At 42.0% G+C, this 21,317-nt stretch overlaps 1 protein-coding gene across 6 annotated transcripts in view; it reads right to left on the bottom strand.

The window, feature by feature from the left end:
- Positions 1 to 280: 280 nt before the first annotated feature.
- si:ch211-200p22.4 (phosphatidylinositol-binding clathrin assembly protein) overlaps positions 281 to 21,317 on the bottom strand; it is a 107,717-nt gene continuing 86,680 nt past the window's right edge. For 5 of the 6 annotated variants that reach the window (XM_025905617.1, XM_025905620.1, XM_025905618.1 and 2 more), the window contains 7 exons: positions 19,056 to 19,199; positions 18,684 to 18,714; positions 18,302 to 18,434; positions 14,879 to 14,902; positions 8,939 to 8,995; positions 7,742 to 7,858; positions 281 to 6,113 (listed from right to left, as the gene is read on the bottom strand). In XM_025905617.1, coding sequence (XP_025761402.1) covers positions 6,099 to 6,113; positions 7,742 to 7,858; positions 8,939 to 8,995; positions 14,879 to 14,902; positions 18,302 to 18,434; positions 18,684 to 18,714; positions 19,056 to 19,199 — 521 coding nt within the window. In that variant the 3' untranslated portion in view covers positions 281 to 6,098. The remainder of the gene's footprint in view (positions 6,114 to 7,741; positions 7,859 to 8,938; positions 8,996 to 14,878; positions 14,903 to 18,301; positions 18,435 to 18,683; positions 18,715 to 19,055; positions 19,200 to 21,317) is intronic. The other variant, XM_013276733.3, reaches the window with a different exon arrangement.

Genomic DNA, 21,317 nt, shown 5'->3' with positions numbered 1-21,317 from the left:
CAAATATACTGCTGTAAAATAAAAGCCTGTGATTTTTTTGTGTTTTTGTCAACTGTAACATCTGTTTGCCTTTCCATGCTTGATACAATCCATATATTTCTGCTTTAAATAAATAGAAAACATGTACAAAGAAAGAGATGGGGGGAGACAGAAGAGGAATCAGAGATTAAAAGGTGTACTCTGCTCCGAAAAACATTTGGCATCATTGTGAAACTCATGGCTGATCCTGATGTACGGGGAAGGTCTGCAGCCCTCGAAAGATTTCTGCATCGTCTGTCTGTTCAGCCTGCCCCCACCGAGTAGCAATCATACCTATATACTGCTGTAAGAACGCTAATATCTTTCAAGTTCAGAAAAATAAAGAGTAAATGAAAATAATGCAGATTATGAGTATGTCTTTAAGCTGTGAGTGTGAACGTGTGCATTTCTCTATATACAGTATAGTGAGGCAGCAATCCGAGGGTTCTTACCAAAAAACAGATGTAGAAAAACAGAACGTGCACAAGAGATCATCGACTCGACACACCGACTCACCGACACAAAATGGGGGGATTTACCATCGAACAGCCTCGCTCTCTTTGCTCGTCTTCCTTTTCTTGGGGGGATGGCGGCGGGGGTTGACTCTGCTGCGACCCACAGGGACGCCGCAAACCTGCCGCCAAGCAACTAATGTGAGATCGTTGGGACAAGTTCAACCGGGTGGTTACAGCGGCCAAACATCTGTCAGTCCAGACAAAGCGATGAACCTGCCCTTGCGCTCAGATAATCCATCCGCCCCTTCGCGCTGTCGAGGCCGTTTAAAGCAGCAACAACAACAACAGGAGGGAATTTATCATCAGCACCACCGCCGCGACTGTCATATCATGCTTTCTTAAAAAATTCTTTGCAAGGGTAAGGGGGGGACAAGAAACACCAACAACACAACCATGCACTCCCCGAGAAAAAGAGAGAGATGGCTCGCCAGAGAAGAGTCTGCTCGCTGAACGCCTCAGCAGACGTTTTAATATGACATCAAGGTTTATCCATGTATCCTCCTCCACTTAGATTCATGCTACAACAATGCAGACAGGCGGCAGCAGCTTTTTTTTTTTCTTTTCCATTTTCCTTTTTTTAAAGTTGAAAGAAACTTTGCAACGTGGCCACGAGGTTCCCCGGGACTGATCCCAGCAGGCTAACAGCAGAAAACAGCGGTCGAGCTGGGAAAGCCTCAGCTGTAAATGTGAGAAAGTCTCAATTTGAAGGAAGGTGAAGCACTGAAAAAGAGCCCGCATGCTTGGCCACACCTTATGTGATAAAGCCGTAAAGACTACTGGCAAGTTGCACTGACGCTAAAGGTGGCGAGCCAACAACGGAAAAACCACCGCGGTCATTTTTTCTGAACCCACTCAATCTTTCGACATCTGAACATTTTAAAACCAGCTGAATAACCTGATCGCAACTGGCAGCAGTAGGTTCCACTCAGAAAGTTTCACAAAAGTAACAAAAGAAATGCAAAGACTGCAAAGATTACATTAAAGCAAACAGTTAACCTGATTTCACCTCCACGTCCTGGCTCTCATTTTACCCTTCTTCATTTCAAAGCCTAATGAGACTATTACAAACTTGTTATCAATCATCAGATCTGCAGTTAGACCTCATGTGATTTATTACTTTATCATCCAGGGCTATGATGACCTGATCCTGGATCAGTGCCAAGCAAATAGAGCAGCTTTTATTTGTGAAGTGTCAATTTATCACACAAGATTAGAGACAGTAAGGCAGCTGTCCTAGAATATAAAAACTCATATTGGTGCCAAAAAAGGACACATCCATTAAGAAAATAGTTTTCTTTTTAAAGCCAGGACTCAAAAACACGGGTGGCCCAGAGGAGGGGGAGGTTTTGAAGGTGGAGAAGATCCAAAGAGTCCATATTTAGGACACCGGGAGCATCGGGAACATCCAATCACAGAATTTATCGACTATTTAAGAACTCCAGGTCCGGCTGCTACTGTTCTTGGGCTTAGAGTGCAGCCAAGATATCTGGATGAATCCTGCTGTTGCTCTCTACAGACCTGAGAGGTCTAAGATATGTTCCGCGTAAAACCCCCCAAAACAAAACAGATTAAGTTTCCTGTGTTCTGCTCGAAGATCACTTGTGGCAGTTACTACGTCGTTGCGATCTGAGAGGTGTGCTCGACCACTGGGTACGAATGACATCCTTCTCTGCGTAGGTTGGCAAAGACATTTCGGTGCCTCTCCGCAGAGCTATAATAAGAATCTAACAGGGAAGAGAGCTAACATCTTGATCAACTGTCCCAGTGATCAGTGGACTCACTACTTTCCATAATTTTCCTAAGTGCCCCTGAACAACAGCTGGTTGACTGACAAACCTCCCAGTCACAGCTGAAATCTAAGTTCCAGCACTTCTTGGACTACATACTTCACTAGTTCTAGAAAAGCACCATTTAAGCTCGCCCACTTGTAACAAAACACCTGGATATTCAAGCATCATGTGATTCGCCGTCGAGGTCCAACCGGAGACACTTTGTAGGCTGCTGACATCATGACTGGCAAATATGATTGGAGATGGAGGGGAAAAAAAAGACGAGGACCTCACCTACCAAACACTGCAGAGATGTTAAGGAAAAGCTTGAGAACTACAAAGCCTGAGAGCCGCTGAGAGGTTTAATCTACTGCTAAAAGACTGAGACATCAAGAGAGATAATAGAGCTACAGTTACTGGCGGAGAAGAGGACGGGGTGGGAAAACCTGCTGTGGGAGGTCTTCCACAGGTTTCAGGGCATACTATGAAGAAAGGCTAAGCTAACACAAGACTGCAACAAGAAGCTTCTAGGAGCAGCATCTATCCAACAGCGACAGGGATGAGTGGACAATCTAGACAGAAACTGGTTATTATAGCTATTTTTTTTACTTACACATATCTACACATACCAACAGTGACAAACAGGCTAAAGAAGCATCCTAGAGAAAGACCAACTGGACCAGACAGGCTGAAGCGAGATTGTAGAGACTTCACAGCAGAGTGGGCGATGAGTTTGATACTGGACAACCACTGATGGCTGGGATGGAGATGCTGGACTGAGTTCGGGAATGGTACTAAAAAAGCTTCAAGTTCATTGTTAGAATGGCAGGAGAGTAACCTCGAGTTTCCCGCCAAAGTGGCTGGTAGATTTGACAAACCTATTATGTTGCAAAACCCTAAACTACTTCTACACACTTCAAAGCTTTCTCAACTTTTTCATACCAGAAAACAAACAAAACCCCCCAAAACAACAGCTCTGCTACGGCAGGATAGCCACTTGAGTGCAACATTTTTGCATGTGCATTTTTGCAACAAAATTTGACTTTATAAAAACAAATCAAGCCCATTTTGTGTTAAACTTATCGGATCAAGTCTGGCTTAAAATTTGACCCTCAGAAATAGCCCTCGATGAAGAAAAGAAAATACGTACACATAAATGTGTAAGGATACACGTGGACACACGAGAAGTCGTTATGCATAAATACACCCACAGTCAAACTCACGGGGATGGATGCTTTGGCTGAGCTAAAAAGAGTCGAATTTGATCCCCACAGATTCTTGGAACCACTGAGCGAGGGTGACGCCACAGGTTCAGTGTCGCACTTACAGCCACTCACTTTGATTCAGTGCAATTTAAAGTGAATTCAACTTGATTCAGTAACATTTAACTCACTCGCTCTGTGCCGCCGTCATCAATCACTGGCACATACTGTGGATCTGCCAAGAGGTTGTACCTAATGAAACAAAGCTCAAATCCTTAAAGACTGGTTGATGAGCTGATGAAGGAGACAGGAAAAACAGATACACACAGATAGATCCAACTGAGGCAGAAAGTCAACAAACCACAGGCTAACAATGCTAATTAACACTGAGAGACAGAACAAAAATACACTTTTTACCTATTCCTAAACTGACCACCAAGTTGAACACAATGTACAGGTGGAGGTCTCGTCACACCAACATTTGACACAGCAAATGTCTGGAAAGATATCTGCAAACTTTTTTAAATCAAGTTGAACTCTTGTGATCTTTGATAGAAAACTGTTGCCACCAGGATGTGTTTGGGAGACAACAGTGGTTCTTCTGAAGCCTGTTAGAGCATTTATTCCTGTACTGCTGTCTAACATTTATGGAATAACTGTGAACTTAGCGCTAACCCTTTCAAAAAACTGAAGGAAGTCCGGCCTCCTTTGTTCCTGTGCTCTTAAACTTCTACATTTTGGACTACCCTGTTTTATTGAGCTCAACAACAAGTTTCAGAGTCGACAAATAACTTTGATTCGTTTTTTTGCAGCATCTTTGACTTCAGGGTCTAACTTGAGAAAGACAGTCAAACTCAGGTGTATGCTGCTCCTCTCCATTGGCCCATCACAGCAGCTGCACCTTTATTCCAAAGTCAACAAACAATGGATATAATTTCTTCAAAGTTGTCCTTCAAAATTCAAGGATGTTGCAAACATTGACCATGATTAAAATTTGTCTTAATAACTCAACATTTTGAGTTATGCATCTCGAAACTTCAATATATGCAATTCAAAATTTTGAGATAACCGAGAATTTCGTCTCTTTTGGGCAGTTTTTAAATTTTTTCTGTAGTAGAAACAAGCGTCCAGTCTCCTGATGCCCTGGATGTAGATCTTTTATTTTTGTATTTAGTAATGGGTGTTTTCATTTGAAAGCAGCACTGCTTAGTGACTTAAGGACAATTTGTAATGGTGCAGCTCTGGATAAGTTTAACGTAGGCTGACCTCATGCTGTTGTAGCTTATTAGCTATGTGCACAATTCTTTTTCTTTGCGTTTCTCAGAGTGAAAACTTCAAAATACTACAGCTGTATTTTCAGTAAACCTTTAGTTTACCGTCTAACAGATCTCTTTAATCAATGTATTTAATTTATTAAACTAAATTTCAACAATAATATTTAGAACAAATAAACTACCCACTAGACAAAACAAAGGATAATAACCAAAAAAAACCCCAAACTACCAAATTACTGTCTAACTAGCTAACTGCTGTTAGCTTAGTTTTGCTGTGTCACTTTCTGGTGTGACTAGGCCTTAAAACATAATTTCATACAGTGCTAGCATGTTGTGCCTGCTAGCTCCCATCTTTCTGTGTGTATCTGTAGCATCACATGGAGAAAAACAATGCTGTATGAGTAACAAAGACTTTAGCTCAAAACCCTTAACAACAAACGCTCAATTACTATTAACAAATGCTTCAACAAATCGCTGTACAAGCCCCGATAACATTCAGGAGAAGTTGGCGAAGAAAAACTGACAGGAAAATACAAATATATCCCAACAGAGCGGAAAATTACAGGAAACACACCGGAGAGGATTTGCCACCAAATCTCTTGCTAAGTGGACGGTCGTGGACGCAGACAGCGAGCGAGGGTGGGGATGGAGAGGAGGTCCGTGGCAAAGGTATTGTCTGAAACAACTGCTGAGCACACACACGCGCACGCACACACACACACACACACACACACACACACACAATAAAACAAACACTTGTCCTCTCGTAAGTGCTCCAAAGTTGCCGTTGCAGGCGAACAGTGACCCAGAGAGGACAAAATAGCACCAGTATGAAATAAAGCTAATTCTGCAGCAGAGACTCTCACAGCAGTCAGATACATTTAGCCTGACTGAAAACCAGAGGTAGGATTTCCTCAATCCCCTCTTCCCTCCTCCCCGTCTCTCTCTCTCGTCCTTATTCCCTCTCCTGAAACATCACTCCATCGATAGGAACACAAATCAGACAATAAACAGAGAGAAGCTACACACTCACAGACACACACACACACACAGGTGCAAAGAGTTGTTTCAGACAACGACCAGCCAGGATAACATCTTCCCCATCGAACCCCTGCCATCGCTCAGTCCCTCCTTTTCGTCATCTTCTCTTCCTCTTTCCAACTTGACTTTTGGTGTCAGCCCAGTTATCTTGTGTCAGTCTGTCGTTTCAGCTTGAGCAAATCATCCTTCCGTCCATCTCATCATCGTCCTCTTGTGTTTGTTTGTTTGTTTGTTTGTTTGTATGTCGCTTTTGGCACTCTGCTTCCCCTCCTGACTGGATTACATAAACTGCATCTAAACAAAGAAGAGAGAATACGATAGGAGAAACTGTTTGTTTTGATCACAGAGAAGCCCTCTGACACTCTGCTCTGACAGCAGTAAAGAATTTCTCAATGGGAAATTACACTAAAAAGGGAGGGTGAGAAAAATGGCAAGATAAAACGAGATTAAAAAAATAATACAAACAACCTTCTTCTACGAAAAATATCTGCATTTTTAAAAATTGCTGAATAATTGAACTTCCCCGGCCCTCTTACAAGCTATCAGATGAAAACACAGTTGACCTGGTGATCATTCTTTACCCTGTCCTCTACGCATTTGTTGCTTTTGAGATGACTTTCTACGTGCCAAATGTTATTTATGACTGTACTGCTGGTTTTGTTTTCAACCAGTCTGCCAGTCTCAGGTTTTCTGTGGGTGACTCAAGACAACATCTGTCACAGGTTGGGAGAATTTTCTTTAAGGAATCAGGGGGAAAACAAACCTTTTGGCATTTTTCACAAACTGCCTGTGTTTGTCTTTCTATTTCAGTGTTTCCCTTTTACAGTCGTGTTGCAAATTTCTAGCCATCCAGCATCGGAATCGCCTCTTTAATGTTGACCTTAAATCTGGTGTTCTGCCACGAGGTGCCCATTTTCACAGAAAATATAATGCCTCTCTTCTACTAGTACCTTCTCAGCTCGACTCGACTTTTAGGGTTTTCAATTACGTGGTAGTAGCTGTTACTTTTTAGTACCTGATGGGCCGAGGTTCCAGTCGATCTGAAAATGTGAGGTCAACAGACTGCATGTCATCGATTGGTCACTCAGCGGTGTCACTCGAATAGTGAGAGCGAAAACAAAAACTGTCATTTTTGAAACTCTGAAATGAGTCAAACGGCTACACAGAAACCAGAATCATGGTGCCGAGTCTGACGAAAAGCCATAGACCGAACAGCAGAACAACATCACCTCGACGTCCTCCACTGTTCTGTTATGACTGCGACGCATATAAATGACGTGGAAGCGTTGCTATAACGACTCAACGCACATTGAGCTGGTACTCAATTTTAATGGAAAACAACTGAAACACAGTTGATTCAAGTAAAATAGGTACCAGTGAAAAAGAGGCATAAAATGGATGGAGCCCCTGGTCGTGTAAATTGAGGCCAACGAGGAAGTGCCTTAAATTTTCATTTTAATGTCTTTTTAATGGACACCAGGGGGCGATAACTGGTCCTCGAAAAAAAACAAAAAAACAAAATACAACCAACTCATAAAACCTGTCAACTGATAAAATGTCACTGATCAAAACACAAATCTTGGTAAGAGCATGTTGTTGCATGAACTTCCTGTTTTGCCACCCACAAAGAACGTGATAATTTAAACTGATGTTGTAATCATAATAAGAGCAGCCCTGTTATTAGCAGTTAATCTTCTCTAAGTTGGTTCAAGCTTCAAGTTTGGAAAAATTTGCATGCAAATTCATTCAAAACTTTCTGAGTAATCCTGCTAACACACTGCCAAACAAACACACCGAGACAATCGCATAGCCAGCCTGACCAATTTAATTAATTAATTAAATTATGTCGGGGTGTCTGAGTCCAACATTTAATTTCCTAAAAATAATCAGCTGCAAAGACATTAAAAATGTATAAGAGTTACCTGGGCTCCGGGCATGGGTGCGAAGGGGTTAGTGGGTCTGAGAACAGGCTGGTTGTACATCATTGGCTGAGGAGCCATCACAGGTACCCCACCCATCTGACCCATCTGGGGAGGAACCTGGACAAAGGTAAGACGCAGAGAGATGTTTGCAAAGTAAAAATTAAAGACAGGAAGACATAAGGGTTTAAAGAAAATAGATTTACACGCAGTAATGGAAACCAGACAACCAGCCGCTCAGCGGCAGCTAAGCACAGAGCAATCATTTTCAAAATGATTTCATCACCCAACAAAGTCAGTTTCAAGCTCATTGTGTTTAATCTGAAGGTGAAATGGCTTTTGTTTTACAAGTGGTGTCAGGTGAATTGTGCCACATATTAAACTCTAGGTAGTGGGAGAGTCTTCACCAGCTGAACATACTGGCTGTTCTGAGCGGGCCTTGTAAGGAGATGTAACGGAGGGGAGAGCTAAGTGGATGAAACATTAACCACGACTCCAGCTATCATCATCATCACTCTGGCTGCTGCGGCACAACAATTTCCCAACTTCTGGGATAAATAAAGAGCATCTTAATTTTAAAATCTAAGGAGCTTAAAAAAAAAAAAAAAAAAAAAAAAAGGTGACTGGACTTCTTTAAATTTCGTGTAGATGTTTCACGTCTCATCCAATAAGCTTCTTCGGTTCTAAAACCATAAGGTGGCGAGTCCCAGGCATTTAAACCCTCCTGGGAGTTGACCCACTATTAAACATGCGTCTCATCACATGTGCCAAGGTGTGAAAGAGGGCATGGGTCATTATCAGCAGAGGTTTCAGGTGAAACCACTGTGAGACCTTGCATCATCCTATCATGTGACCCACTGAGGTCACATGACCCAAGGTGTGAGTGGGAAGGGACCTCAAAACTACATGGTAGGTGGCAGACTGTCACAGGCCACCCCCTCGGTTCAATGGTGGTCGTTCACAGCGCACATAGATGGACTCATTCACTCCTCTTTCAAACCATCTGTCTTCTCTGTCCAAAACGTGAACATTAGGTCCCCTTGTTCTCAAACTTGGGTGTTCACGCTAGTTATGCTACATTTGAAAACATACAGTTTAATTGATAGTACAAATACAGACTTGCAGCTCTAGTCTCCATATAAATATACGACAGTGCCCCCCCAGGCACGTGTGGGAATATGTTAATATGTGCATGCTTACCATTCCATACACAGGCACTTGCGGTGTGGTCATGGGGAAAGCCATGGGAGCTGGAGCCTGGCAGAAAAACAGAAAACAGCGTCAACTATCAGAACAAAAGCACCTGAGTCAAACATTTCATGGCTTTTGTCACATACGGCTTCAAACCTTCAAAAATAAATAAAATAAAATAAAAACCTCACAATAAAGCCTACTTTATGTGCAAGGAGAGTACATTTAATGCTCAAGTATGTGCACATTAGGAGCACAATAACGCAGCATGCAGTAGGGGTACTTAGTGGATTCCCACTGAGTGCAATCATTACCACTGCTTTAAAAAGGGGTGGCTCAATAGCACAGTGATTGGCCCTGCTCACTTTGCAAATCAAATCCACTACAGCTGAACAGGCTTCAAATTCGATGTGACGGGCAATTTGTAGCCGTCGTTTACAACCCACGCGTGTCTGCATCGACGCCGCCCCATTTCTGCTTGACAAATTAGTAATTTATGGGCGTGAGCGTCTGCGGTACATTACGGTATCGTGTCGGCGAATGTCCTGGATGGAAATCAGTTTACAAGAGGATCCGGGCAGGTGCAGGGCGGCGTGCCTCTTGCACAACAGCAGTCAATCAACAGAGGAGTATTAATATCAACAGATGAGTTACTGACAGAGCCCATACGACTTTGACGTCTGTCAAACACAACCAGGAAGCACCTCACTGGGTTTTGGGAACACCTTATAGCGTTTTCATCACAGATAACTACAACACAGTGAGAAGCCGTGACTGCCTGCTCTGCTGTAGGTCAGCCCCCGCTCACCCCACTGTTTGCAAAAACCCATTAAAAACAGCTGCCTTCACAGACCTAATCCATCATCGTAAATGAGACAACCACAGCATTTTAACACAATTACAAAGCCTCAAACTGCTGAGAGAAACCGGTACAATATTTCCATTAAACACAGCAATTAGCTGCATGGGTAAGTCATAGCAGGCTTACGTAAAATGATGGGCTACATGAATTAAGTGAGTGCACTTGTGGGTTTAGTTTTGTTTTTGGCAAAAATACAACCACCCCAGCATCATCATTTAATTGTTATTTATGCCGTAAACCATAAAAAGGACCTGCTGTGGTCATTTCAAATGAGGCACGTTTACTCTTGGACTCCAGCGTAGCTTTGCATGATTTATTTTTGTGTCTGTTTTTGCTCCCTCTCCTTTCATGGCCTGTCTAACTTTCTCTTTTGTGATGCGCTGCTCTTTGCAAACAGACAGTTTCATGCGTGAAAAGTTCCCACAGATGTGGAGAATCTCTGGATTAATTTGACACATCCGAAAAAAATGTGAGACATACCAGTCAGGCGTGTTCATGAGTTGATTTATTTGTCTTTTATGACGGATATTAAGATAATGAGCAGTAAGTACAAGTCAGTGTGACACACTGAGCTTAACAGCCCGTGCATAAAATCAGAGAGCTCAGATTTGACTCAGAGAAGGGATATGTTTCAGTTTCTATTATTTCTAATGTGTCTCACGCGCTCTCTTTGCCTGAAGTTAAAGATGTTCTTGCTCATCATTATAAATAAAAAATAAAAAAAGTGGCTCCAGGTAAAATTGAGTTTTTCCCCTACTTGCATTATCTTGATGAAATGAGAACATCTGATGTGACCATTTAATTTTAAGTCAAACTAACGTGACTGCGCCACAGGATGATTTATCACCTCACTCGATCTGATCTGATTGTGCGCGCTATGCGAGCTTTTGACTCCAGCATTTTAAACCTTATGAAAACTGAGCCGAAGTCATTTAAAATACTCTGAAAACTGCATCTGAACACTGAAGATTTAACGTGATTTATAAGAGGAGGAAGATGGGTGGTCCCAGTGAAGAGCACCCCTACCTGACCTTTTGGTTACAGAGCAGTCAGCTCACTAACTTTGAATGATGTGTGTGGCAGTGATGTGTGACATTTAAAATCCCCCTACATCAGTGCCATTTTCTAAATGTTGCCAATATAAACAAAGGCAGCAGGGTTTTAAGCAAAGTTTCAAAGACAAAGCATTTTAAAAAAGCTTGACCTGATTCGACCTTGAAGAGGTCGGAGGTCAAAAGTAACACAATATTTAGAATCCCCATCGTTCCCTGTATGCCAATATGTTGTCGGCACAAACAAATAGCTCTATATACCATCATTATCATTTTCACCTTTCATGCCAATCTATTGAACTTGAAGGAGAGGTCAAAGGTGAGACTATTTTAAATCTTTCTATATGTTAACAAATAAAAACACAATTTCCTTGGTGAAGATAACAAGTAAGCTAGCCAGCCTTAATTGTCTGTCTGTTACTTTTCAGTGTCAAACAGCTTTCTGAGCGATGGCTGCCACTTTCAGAATCAGAGTCTCAGCCCTGCAGTGTCATTGCCAGGACTTAAATGTGGATGTGAGGTAAAAGATCCTTGCAAAAAAACATTTAAGACCTCTCTGTGCTGATTTTCCGAGGCCACGTTCGATGGCAAGACCCTCAAAATGACCAACTTTGAAGTTCTCTCACAAAGCGTAAAGACCTCGCCTCGCTCAGTGTAAACTTTGGTTAAGACGCCCGAAGGAGAAAAGGTTTCAAGCCAGATGAGGTGAACCTGCGAACCGCCCTCAGGAGATAATCAATCTGCTCGCTCAGTATTCAAGTAAGTTCTCGCCTTTGTAGAGCGAGTTGTGACAGTTGCTCAAAAGCATTAATCAAGGTAAACTGCAAGTTGTAAGAAAAGAAGCCAATTCGGCTAAAAAACGCTTTAATTTATCTGTCAGATACATTTATTGTGCGTTCAGCAATTGATCAGTGGGTTTGTGGTTTTAGCATTTGAACCCTGATTAAAGATGAAATTGACTTTACCGTCATCTGCACCCGAATCGCTCATTAATTTGCAAACCATCTGTCTCTGCTTCCTGCCCGTCTTCACGGCTGCTTGTGCAAAAACGACGGCAAGCATAATTTTTATTCCTTATTTCTTTAAAACACGGCAAAAAAACAACAAAAAAAACAAGACAAAGCAGAGAAGGTGAGACGTGTCGATGCACCGCTGCAGATTCTCAACCGGTGTTTTTGTCCATCTGTCTTTACGCCGCTGACGGCTCCTCGGTGCATCGTGCGACACATCTATGAGTTTGTATCCGTCTTTTTATGCTCAATCTCCCGCCTGCTGTTTCCATCCTCCACCAGCGTGTCTCCCTGCCTATCTGCGCATTAAGAAAAAGAAATCTGTCTTTTCTCTGCATCTTTCATCCCAAGTTTCAGCTTTCACAGCTGAACTTCTGCTGCTCCCTCTGCCATCTCCTCGGCACAAGCGGCTTTCTTCTTTCTGTGCTTTCTAATGCAAACTCAGACTTCTGACCTTGAGTGACCTGCAGTCTCAGTCACAGTTAAAACAGAAAAAAGAAATGCAAAGGAAAAATGCTTTTTGATGGCATTTTTGAATATCCAGCCAGCACAGACCGTTACAACCTTGCCCTTCTGTTGAGAATCTCAGACGTGGGAGTTTGAATTATCATGCATGAAGCGTGATGAGCTGCTTACTCGTGTTACCGGTGATGTCTCACACAGTCCTGCTATGATTTATTTATTGTCTCATGGATTATGGGAGGTCATCTTAGCTGCGCTGGAGTCGCAGACTGTGTATTTTCATTCTCGGGGACAGTAATGAGCAGTTTTATTAATATTCTCCTGTCTCTGAGCTTTGTTTGGTTAAAGCTGATGTTTCTGTCGTGCTGACTGAACCACGTAGGATTTTCTGTGTCGTACCGTGTAAGAGGTGAAAAGTTTGTTTTAGTTTGTTCTGCTCAGGGAACCATCACCACTCTTTTTTCCTACTATTGTGCTGCTGAATTAATCCCCATAGGCAATTTCTGTTCTTGCTGGCTTGTCAGTGGGAGTTAAAGGCTGAAATAATATAACACCTTAAGAATTAGCTGGTTTGAGAATTACTTCCACACATTTTTTTCCTGCACATCTCTTAAAAAAAGAAGTTTGGTGCATCAGGGACTCATTTCAGCTGGATTTTGCTGCTCTGTTGCAGGGTGTTTAAACTCTTTACCCCTTGAAAGTCGACTAAGAGGCTCTTTGTTATTTTTCAACTACTCTAATGGTCATTAAACCAAGTCTTAACTGAGATATACTGAGGTGTCAAAGCTATCTTTAAGGGTACAGAGCAGGTCGTCAGATGCCGACTGTATTGGGGGGGGGGGGGGAAGGGGAGGAGCTATTATGAGTATATTTTGTTTTGTGTTTCAGTCTTAACGCTGTATTATGTCAGTGATGTGGGATATACCTTAAGCTTTCTGTTTGCAAGAGCAGCCAATAAGAGGAGGTAAACGACCTGTAAAGTAGCGATGGCAAACACATATCGCTCCCATTTCGATCTCAAAGCTGAACCAAAGAAACTCCTCTTTCTGTCAGTGTAGTTTATTACCGTTTAACTACACACTGAATCCCTGAGATATCTGAATAGAAGAAGTCGTCTAAATGCAACAGCAAATCTATTTCTACATGACAAAGAAACACTGCTGTAATAAATGAAAGAAACACTCTGGGACTAAATTGTAAAAAAAAAAAAAAAATCTAAAATGACAGATAATGTTCAGTAAGCTCATTAAAACAAAATTTTAGGAAAATGTCTTAATTTTCTTAAATTCTGCCTGATGAAAAAAAACTTTTAGAGTAGAAAAAACAGGCACTTTTCTGCCATTTATTAATTATTATTTTGATGCAGTATGAATAACTTATCAGAAAAAGCTTCAACACTTATGAAAATGACAAAAATCTAAAATCTATGTACTATTTCACATTTTTTAAAGCCATCCAATGGACCAGATGGCAGTCTTTGCCGGGCTAATTCTGGCCCCCATGCCTCATGTTTGACACCCCTGCGGTAAAGCCTGAACCATGAAATTATTACCAGAAAATTTACATTTTTTTGAAACTGGAATGTTTAATTTGTATAATTTCTGCTACATCCGGCATTTATGGGCAATTAATTATTTAATTTATTGTGTAATTGAGCCTGATAAGGAAAAGCAAAAGAGAACAGATGGATGTAGAAGTCTCGAAAACTCAAGCATCTGAAAGTTTGTTGCAAAACAGGTTATTTCTTTATATAATGTACAACTCTTTTATAAATGTTCACTGCAGTCTGTTTATAAGCAAAGACGTGAAAAGAAAAGGTTACGCTATAACCTCTACCTCTAGGTCTAAATCAGGCCTGAGGGTCATTAAAAGCAACAAATGAGACCAAATTGATACACAGATCGATGTTAATGACTGAAAAGTGTTGTTTATATTAGAGAAAAAAAAAAAAAACAGTAGAGCTGACTCTCTGTGGCTGTTTGCAACAATTTAGTAACTTGCTTTTAAATCCTTCATTGCAATACTTTGATCCGTGCGTGCTGGACCGGACCTCTGCCGCACATGAAGCTTTTCCTTTCATACCGAGATAACGTCGCCATTTCAGCCACAGAGATAACAGACTTCTGAAGCGCCTCAGAGTGGATCGGTTTGCTGTTTTGTTTCCGTTTCATGGGATTTGTTGATTGAGGGGGGAGAAAAATGTGGATAATAACCCGATGAACGGCTGACAAATAAATTAGACGCTGATCCTTTAAAAGACACCCAGAAGAATGGAGCTCTTAGGTTTTAGTAGGGAGAAGGAGCGCCTTGTTCTAACTTCCTCACATCAATTTGCTTACATAAGCAGCGCAGACTATTACTTTTTATCACAGAGGTGAGAAGGTTATTTATGATAATGGTGCAGGAACAGAATGAAATTCCTTTTTTTCTCTCTCTATTTTTTTAAAATAAGCGTCTCCGGGGAATGCAAGTGAAAGAAGAGGTGACAGGGAAAGAGATGAAGAGAAAGATACCCGGGAGAGGACGTGTCTGAGCAGCTCGTTAAACAGAGATAAGTACTTACATAACTAGTATAGAACATTCCATTCTGCATCAGGACGCAACGAGGAAAAGGGACAAAAAACAGAGAAAGACAAGAGAGGAGGAGGAGGAGGAAGAGGAGGCAAGGTGATGAGACGGGAAAAAGTGGGGGAAAATGAGCGGGAGATGATGAAAGAGGGTGGCAAAACCGGTACAGTGAGGTAAACATGAGGAGAAGTTAGGGAGGAGGAAAAACGAGAGTGAAAGAAAGGTTAGAAGCACAGGAAACAAGCAGAAAAAAAATTAAAGAATGAGGGGTCGCGGTGCAAACGTGCAGATGTCAAAGGCAGGGCGAAGAAAACAGGACGAGAAGATGACAACGCAACAAAAAACAAAAAATAACACGAGCCAAGGAGGGAAGGAAGACGAGTGGATGACGGTGCAAAACGAGCGGACGAGGAGGATGAGCGGGACAGGAAGGAGAGATTAGAGGGAATGACAGCAGAGGTGAAGCGGACAGCGAGGGAAGAAAGGAAGAAAGGGAAAGATCAACAGGAGGAGAAAATGAGAGAAAGAGGGGAAGCGGAGGGTTAGTGACAGTTTGTCCACGTCAGCCAGAAACTGCAGTCAAGAGATCAGGACGACAATCAGGAGCTGCCAGGATCAGCAAACGCACACAAATAACCACACACACATACACACACACAGTGCATGCACAGGCAGCTATAAAATGTACCGAGCTGATACAACAAAGACCACCGCACAGACATGCACAGACATTTTCACAGCGCTCGGTGTGAGAAGTGCCACACTTTTAGATTAGATGCATGTCCTACAAAGTGTTTGCAAGTTCCAGTCAGCTCAGTATCACACTGTATGTTTGTGAGAAGCCAAAATAAATATTTAAACTGATTTTGTCTCCAGCTCTGGCAGAAACATGAAAGGAGGCCAAATTATTACACTGACATTTTGGGAACTTTGCTTTCCGGCACAGTGAGATGAGAAGATGCTACATGCCCTCGCAGTGAGGACGTGGACGTGTTGGATCTGGAAAGAGCCCCTGTGGCTGTATGACCCCACCCTGTTCGTCAGCGCAGATCAAATGTGAACATCTTACTGCACAAGGAGATTACTGATTGGTTCACTTCCAGACTCATCCTGCCTTTCTATGTAACATAAGTTTTGATTGGACCTTGTTTCCAGACTTTGTCAGCACATTTCATCAGTTTTTGTCACCCTGCATTAGATTCAATTTAGCTGTCGTCTCGTTTATGTCAGGAAAAAAAAAAAAACTGGGTGATGAAAACAATGACGGGAATTACTGGTCAACGAAATTAATTAGTTTCTGCTGGTTTGATTTATGAAACTTGGGATGTTGTGCCGCCACAGCCGAGTTGAAGAGTGTACGGTGACATCTGGTGATGATGTCAGTGACGGTGCTCAAAGTCACCAATGCGGTGGATGCAAAGGTGTCCTAAAGCGTGATTTTAACTTTTGCAGGAAATCTACATCCTAACTTAACGAAGTAACCAGAAACAACTCTTATCGCAACCTTCAACGCCAATCAAGTCTTGTGGTATGTGTTGACCCGACGTGTAGTTACATTTATGTAGAAGGATGCGGTGCAGAGGTAAAATGGGTTTCTGGGGGTGTAACTTTGAGGTCTGACAATTTAAGCTTAAACCAGCATTCCTGAGATTGGTCAGCAGGGGGCGACTCATCAGGTTGCCAGAAGTTATTCAGTTCTATGGAAATCTAAATGAAAATTACCGCTGTGTCTAACTGATTTATTACCTCAGTAAACACTTTCTGTCTAGGTTTCTGGTCTCAGCTGTTTGTCTCAAGTCTTCCTGTTAAAAGGGAGTTTTTCCTTCCCACTGTCGCCAAAGTGCTCATAGGGGGTCATTTGATTGTTGGGTTTTTCTCTGTAAGTATTATTGTAGGGTCTACCTTACAATATAAAGCGCCTTGAGGCAACAGTTGTTGTGATATGGTACTGTATAAATAAAATTGAATTGAATTGAATTAACTGAATAAGCCCCTTCATGATTTTCAGTATAGAAATTATACTTAGTGTTGGACTTTAAAAAAAAGGATACTTCTTTTACATTACATTTACATGGGGGCGATCGTGGCTCAAGAGTTGGGAGTTCGCCTTGTAATTGGAAGGTTGCTGGTTCGAGCCCCGGCTCGGACAGTCTCGGTCGTTGTGTCCTTGGGCAAGACACTTCACCCGTTGCCTACTGGTGGTGGTCAGAGGACCCGGTGGCGCCAGTGTCCGGCAGCCTCGCCTCTGTCAGCGCGCCCCAGGGTGGCTGTGGCTACAACGTAGCTTGTCATCACCAGTGTGTGAATGGGTGGATGTCTGGATATGTAAAGCGCTTTGGGGTCCTTAGGGACTAGTAAAGCGCTATATAAATACAGGCCATTTACCATTATTTTAACTAGCTGACCGAAGCAAAGAGAACTGCTAGCAGAGCTTTGAGTGTGGCATCTTCTCATCGACCTCTTAGCACCAAAGCAAACAACCGCATTTCCCAAAATGCTGTGCATCAAACAACAATAAAGAGTCTTTCCCATGAATTTCTTTCTGTAAGATTTTTTCATGACTTGAACAATAACTTTGGTTTATCACAACTCAAGTCTCATTTTCGTAGCTTGGGGCATCATTTATGAAAGCTGGCAGCAATTAAAGTCATTGAGGATAAGAAACATGATGAGACCGGGTATTAAAGCAACAGATTTGTAAGATTATCAAAGACACTTCAGTGATTAATAACTCGCTGTGGGGGATATTTTGTTGGCACACTTTGGGCCCCTTAGGCAGGCTGATGCTCTGATCGTAGTGAGTATTGTTGCTGTCCACGTCCATCCCTTTATGATCACAGTGTACCATCTTCTGATGGCTGCTTCCAGCAGGATAACAAACCATGTCTCAAAGCTCACATCATCTCAAACTGATTCCTTGACTCCACATTCACCAGATCTCGACTCAGTAGAGCCCCTTTGAGACGTGGCAGAACGGGAGACTCACATCATGGATACTTAGATGACATTTTACTGAATTAAGCAACTCTGAAGGGAAAAGTAACTCAGAACTAGCAAGACCTAACAAAGTAACCAGTGAGCTTTAGTTTCATTTTGTCTTTTGCTTTCTTTTCCAAACTTGCAGGTTTGTTTCCCACCAGTCTACCCAACTGGGTCCAGTTTATAGCTGTTGTGGACATCTTGTGATGTTGTTCTCAATATCTGAGCTAGTTAACTTGGTTAATCTAAACTAAAGCACTAAACAGGAATGATGCCAAAAATGCCAAATGAGAAGATAAGATTTCTTTTTGTGATAAACCAAAATTAACCAAGACTTCCAGGACTTACAGACACCTCGATGGACGCCTTTGGGCATAATGTTGAGGTTGCGCAATTCTTTGCAGCAGCTGGGTATTTGTGCATGTGTTGGTCTCCTTACCACATGTGGTACAGGCATGGGCTGTGGGGCCATGGGTGCTGGGCTCCACTGTGTGGTCGACATGGTCTTATTTTGCCAGTTCTGGCCGCCCGTCAGCTTCTTCTCTCCAGGTTGGTTCCACTGCATATCTGGCCTGTGGAGGTCAAGCGGATTCAGCTGTTTAATCTCAGGTTTAGTTATCACATAATTTGCTATTTACAATTTTGTCTACTTCAATAAGACACAGATGTGTGTGTATATTAAGCAGTTTATAATAAATTTGCTTTCTGAGATTTGTGCTGACAGTTTCCTGACCAAGAACAGCTTAAAAGCGTATATTTGCTTTTGCAGAGACTACAGGCACAATTCAGGAAAGGCACCATCACGACTCAGCAAAACTTACTTTTTGGCTGGGGTCCCACCAAACTGCAGATCTGTGGAGGGTTGGAAACAAAGAGAAAGTGAGTGATCGCAGTTAAGAGAGTACAATGAAAAGAGAGGCAGGAAGGAATTTCAGCCTCAGATGCTTTTTTTTCCTCATTAAAAGAGGTTCATATTTCCACAAAGAAATAACAAATTCCAACCAAACAGATGAAGTTAAAGAGGAATATGCAGGTTCACTTCTATGTACAAGCAACAGTAAACTTTAATATGTCCTTAAGAGTCAGAGTACACTGCAGGCACGTATCAAGGCCAGGCATTGCATGTGCCACGTTATGTAACTGAGTTTTTCTCTCATCTTTGCTGGTCTATTCACATGAATCTCGACACTCACTGCCTACGAGGTTGGCCAGAGACGAGTCGAGGTCGTTGGCTAGCAGCTTTCCTCCAGGATGGATGGCCACTTGAGGGGGAGGTGGAGGAGGTGCGGTGTGTGTGGGAACTGTAGGCTTTAACAGGTCTCCGAGAGCATCAAAACCTGAAGAAGAAATCAGGGTAAACAAGCGAGTGAGATGGGTGTACGGAAAAACTGCATTTTTAATAGGAATGGCTGCTAATAACGGCATACGGGCAGGCAGAAAGACTGAGCGAAAAGCAAGATCAAGCGCTTCATATTTAATTTAACTGAGTGGCAGACTTGACCGCTGATAAACCTTTTCCCTCAACAGCAACTGTTCAATTACAGATTAGAAAACTGTAACTAGGCACAGAAGGCCTGTCAAGCTTTGGATTTCTCCATATGCCAAGTCAATAAAGAGACAAGGAGCAAAAGGCTACATATATATCACTCCGTTTGCCTGCTTTAATGTGAGCTGCACAGCTCAGCTACAGTAGCAATCAACATTTTACCAGCCAAATTACATTTCGTGGGGTTACTGTAACAAGAATATGGTGTAGTATTTCTCACCAACAGCTACCTCTGGAGATGTTAGTTATCCTTCACTGTAGCTACAAATCCTTAGTCTTTCTAAACCACGCTACCACACGTTTAATGTTAGCTTAACTGTCCTGGATGCTACTACGCCCAACTGTACATGCTGTTAACCTCTCTATCCCGCTCTTTACTGGATGTGGGAAAGAATACATTTGTTGTAAACAGTGTAGCAATGTTGGCAAAGAGCACTGTGTTTACTGAACACGCTTACTGGTGATACACAGAGAGCCTTTTCGTAATCAAACTAAGTCGTTAATGTTAGCTTACTTGTCCTAAATGCTAATTAGATTGGAGTTACACATGTGAAAAAGAAAGTTTTCCCAGGACTGAATATACCCTGTGATACAGCAGCTTGTAGAGCTGCCTTTATCAGCAATAACATGAAGTAATCATTGTGTGTGTGGCTTTCTGAGTCTCTCACATCAGTGTGGAGGATTTTTAGTCCGCTCTTCTTTACAGCGTTGATTCAGTTCATTGAGGTTTGCAGAAGTTAATTCATGCACAGCTCTCTGAAGGTCCCACCACAGTATTTTAACCTGATTAAAATACTGTGGTAAAAGAATCAACACCTTTATTCTATATTTTTTCAGTTGATTTGCTGCTGTGCTTGGGATCATTGTCCTGTTGCATGACCCAACGAGGGCCGAGCTTTAGCTGCCAGACAGGTGGCCTGACATTTGACTCTGACACTTTGACATACAGAGGAGTTCATGGTCGACTCAGTGACTACAAGGTGCCTGACAGTTGGTATGAGGTGCTTGTGCTGATATGCTGTTGGGTTTTCTTCAGATATGGTGCTGCGCGGCAAAACATCTCCACTTTGGTCTCATCTGTTCAAAGGACATTGTTCCAGAAGTCTTGTGGTTTGTGATTTGCAAACTGTGATTTTTAGAGAGAGTCTTTATTCTGGCCTCCGTTCCAAACAAGCAATACTTGTCAAATGTTAAAGTTCATGAACATGTTAACTGAGGTCAGCAGTGTCTGAGATGTAGTTCCTTTTTTGCAGTTCCTCTGAGCATTGTTTTACTTTGGGTTGCCAAAAATATCATGTTTACCTAACCCAAACAGACAAACTAGCTTCTTTAATATCAGCATAAAACAGCAGATGTCTGCTGAAACTTGTCCACCTATATCAAATCATTTAAGCATTACTTTTAGAAAAAAAATGACTGGATTTCCATTGAAATCTGCAGCTGTTCTCACTGTGAGCTGTATTATGCTCCAACGCAACAACAAACAGCTCGACAGGCAGAATTTACCAACTTACTAAAGGAGACAGGAGACTATCAATGGTAAGGCTGGAAAAAGAAAAATAACATCTAAAAGTTAACGAGTGAAGTTCACGCTGGAGGATAAGACAAAAAAGTTTGGGAACAAACGTTACGAAGTTTCTGGATCAGTGAGAAGACATTTAAATCCTGACTCTAATGAGAGCAGGCTCTTGCTTTCAACTTAATTTTTCCTACTCTTTAAATACATCAACTTATGGCTCGACCACTTTAATGAAGCCGAGCTGGACAGTTTTGATCTGAGAATATTGCTGAGTTGTGCCTCCTTAATATGAACCTCAATCTCATTGCTAGCCTCTCTGTTAATTGAATTCTTTCCGACCTATTTTTAGCATTTACCCACATGGGGGAAAAAGCAGATAGTTTAAAGCAG

The sequence above is a fragment of the Oreochromis niloticus genome, linkage group LG3, assembly GCF_001858045.2.
Source record: "Oreochromis niloticus isolate F11D_XX linkage group LG3, O_niloticus_UMD_NMBU, whole genome shotgun sequence".
NCBI lineage: Eukaryota > Metazoa > Chordata > Actinopteri > Cichliformes > Cichlidae > Oreochromis > Oreochromis niloticus.
This window is presented reverse-complemented; position numbering and strand designations above follow the sequence as displayed.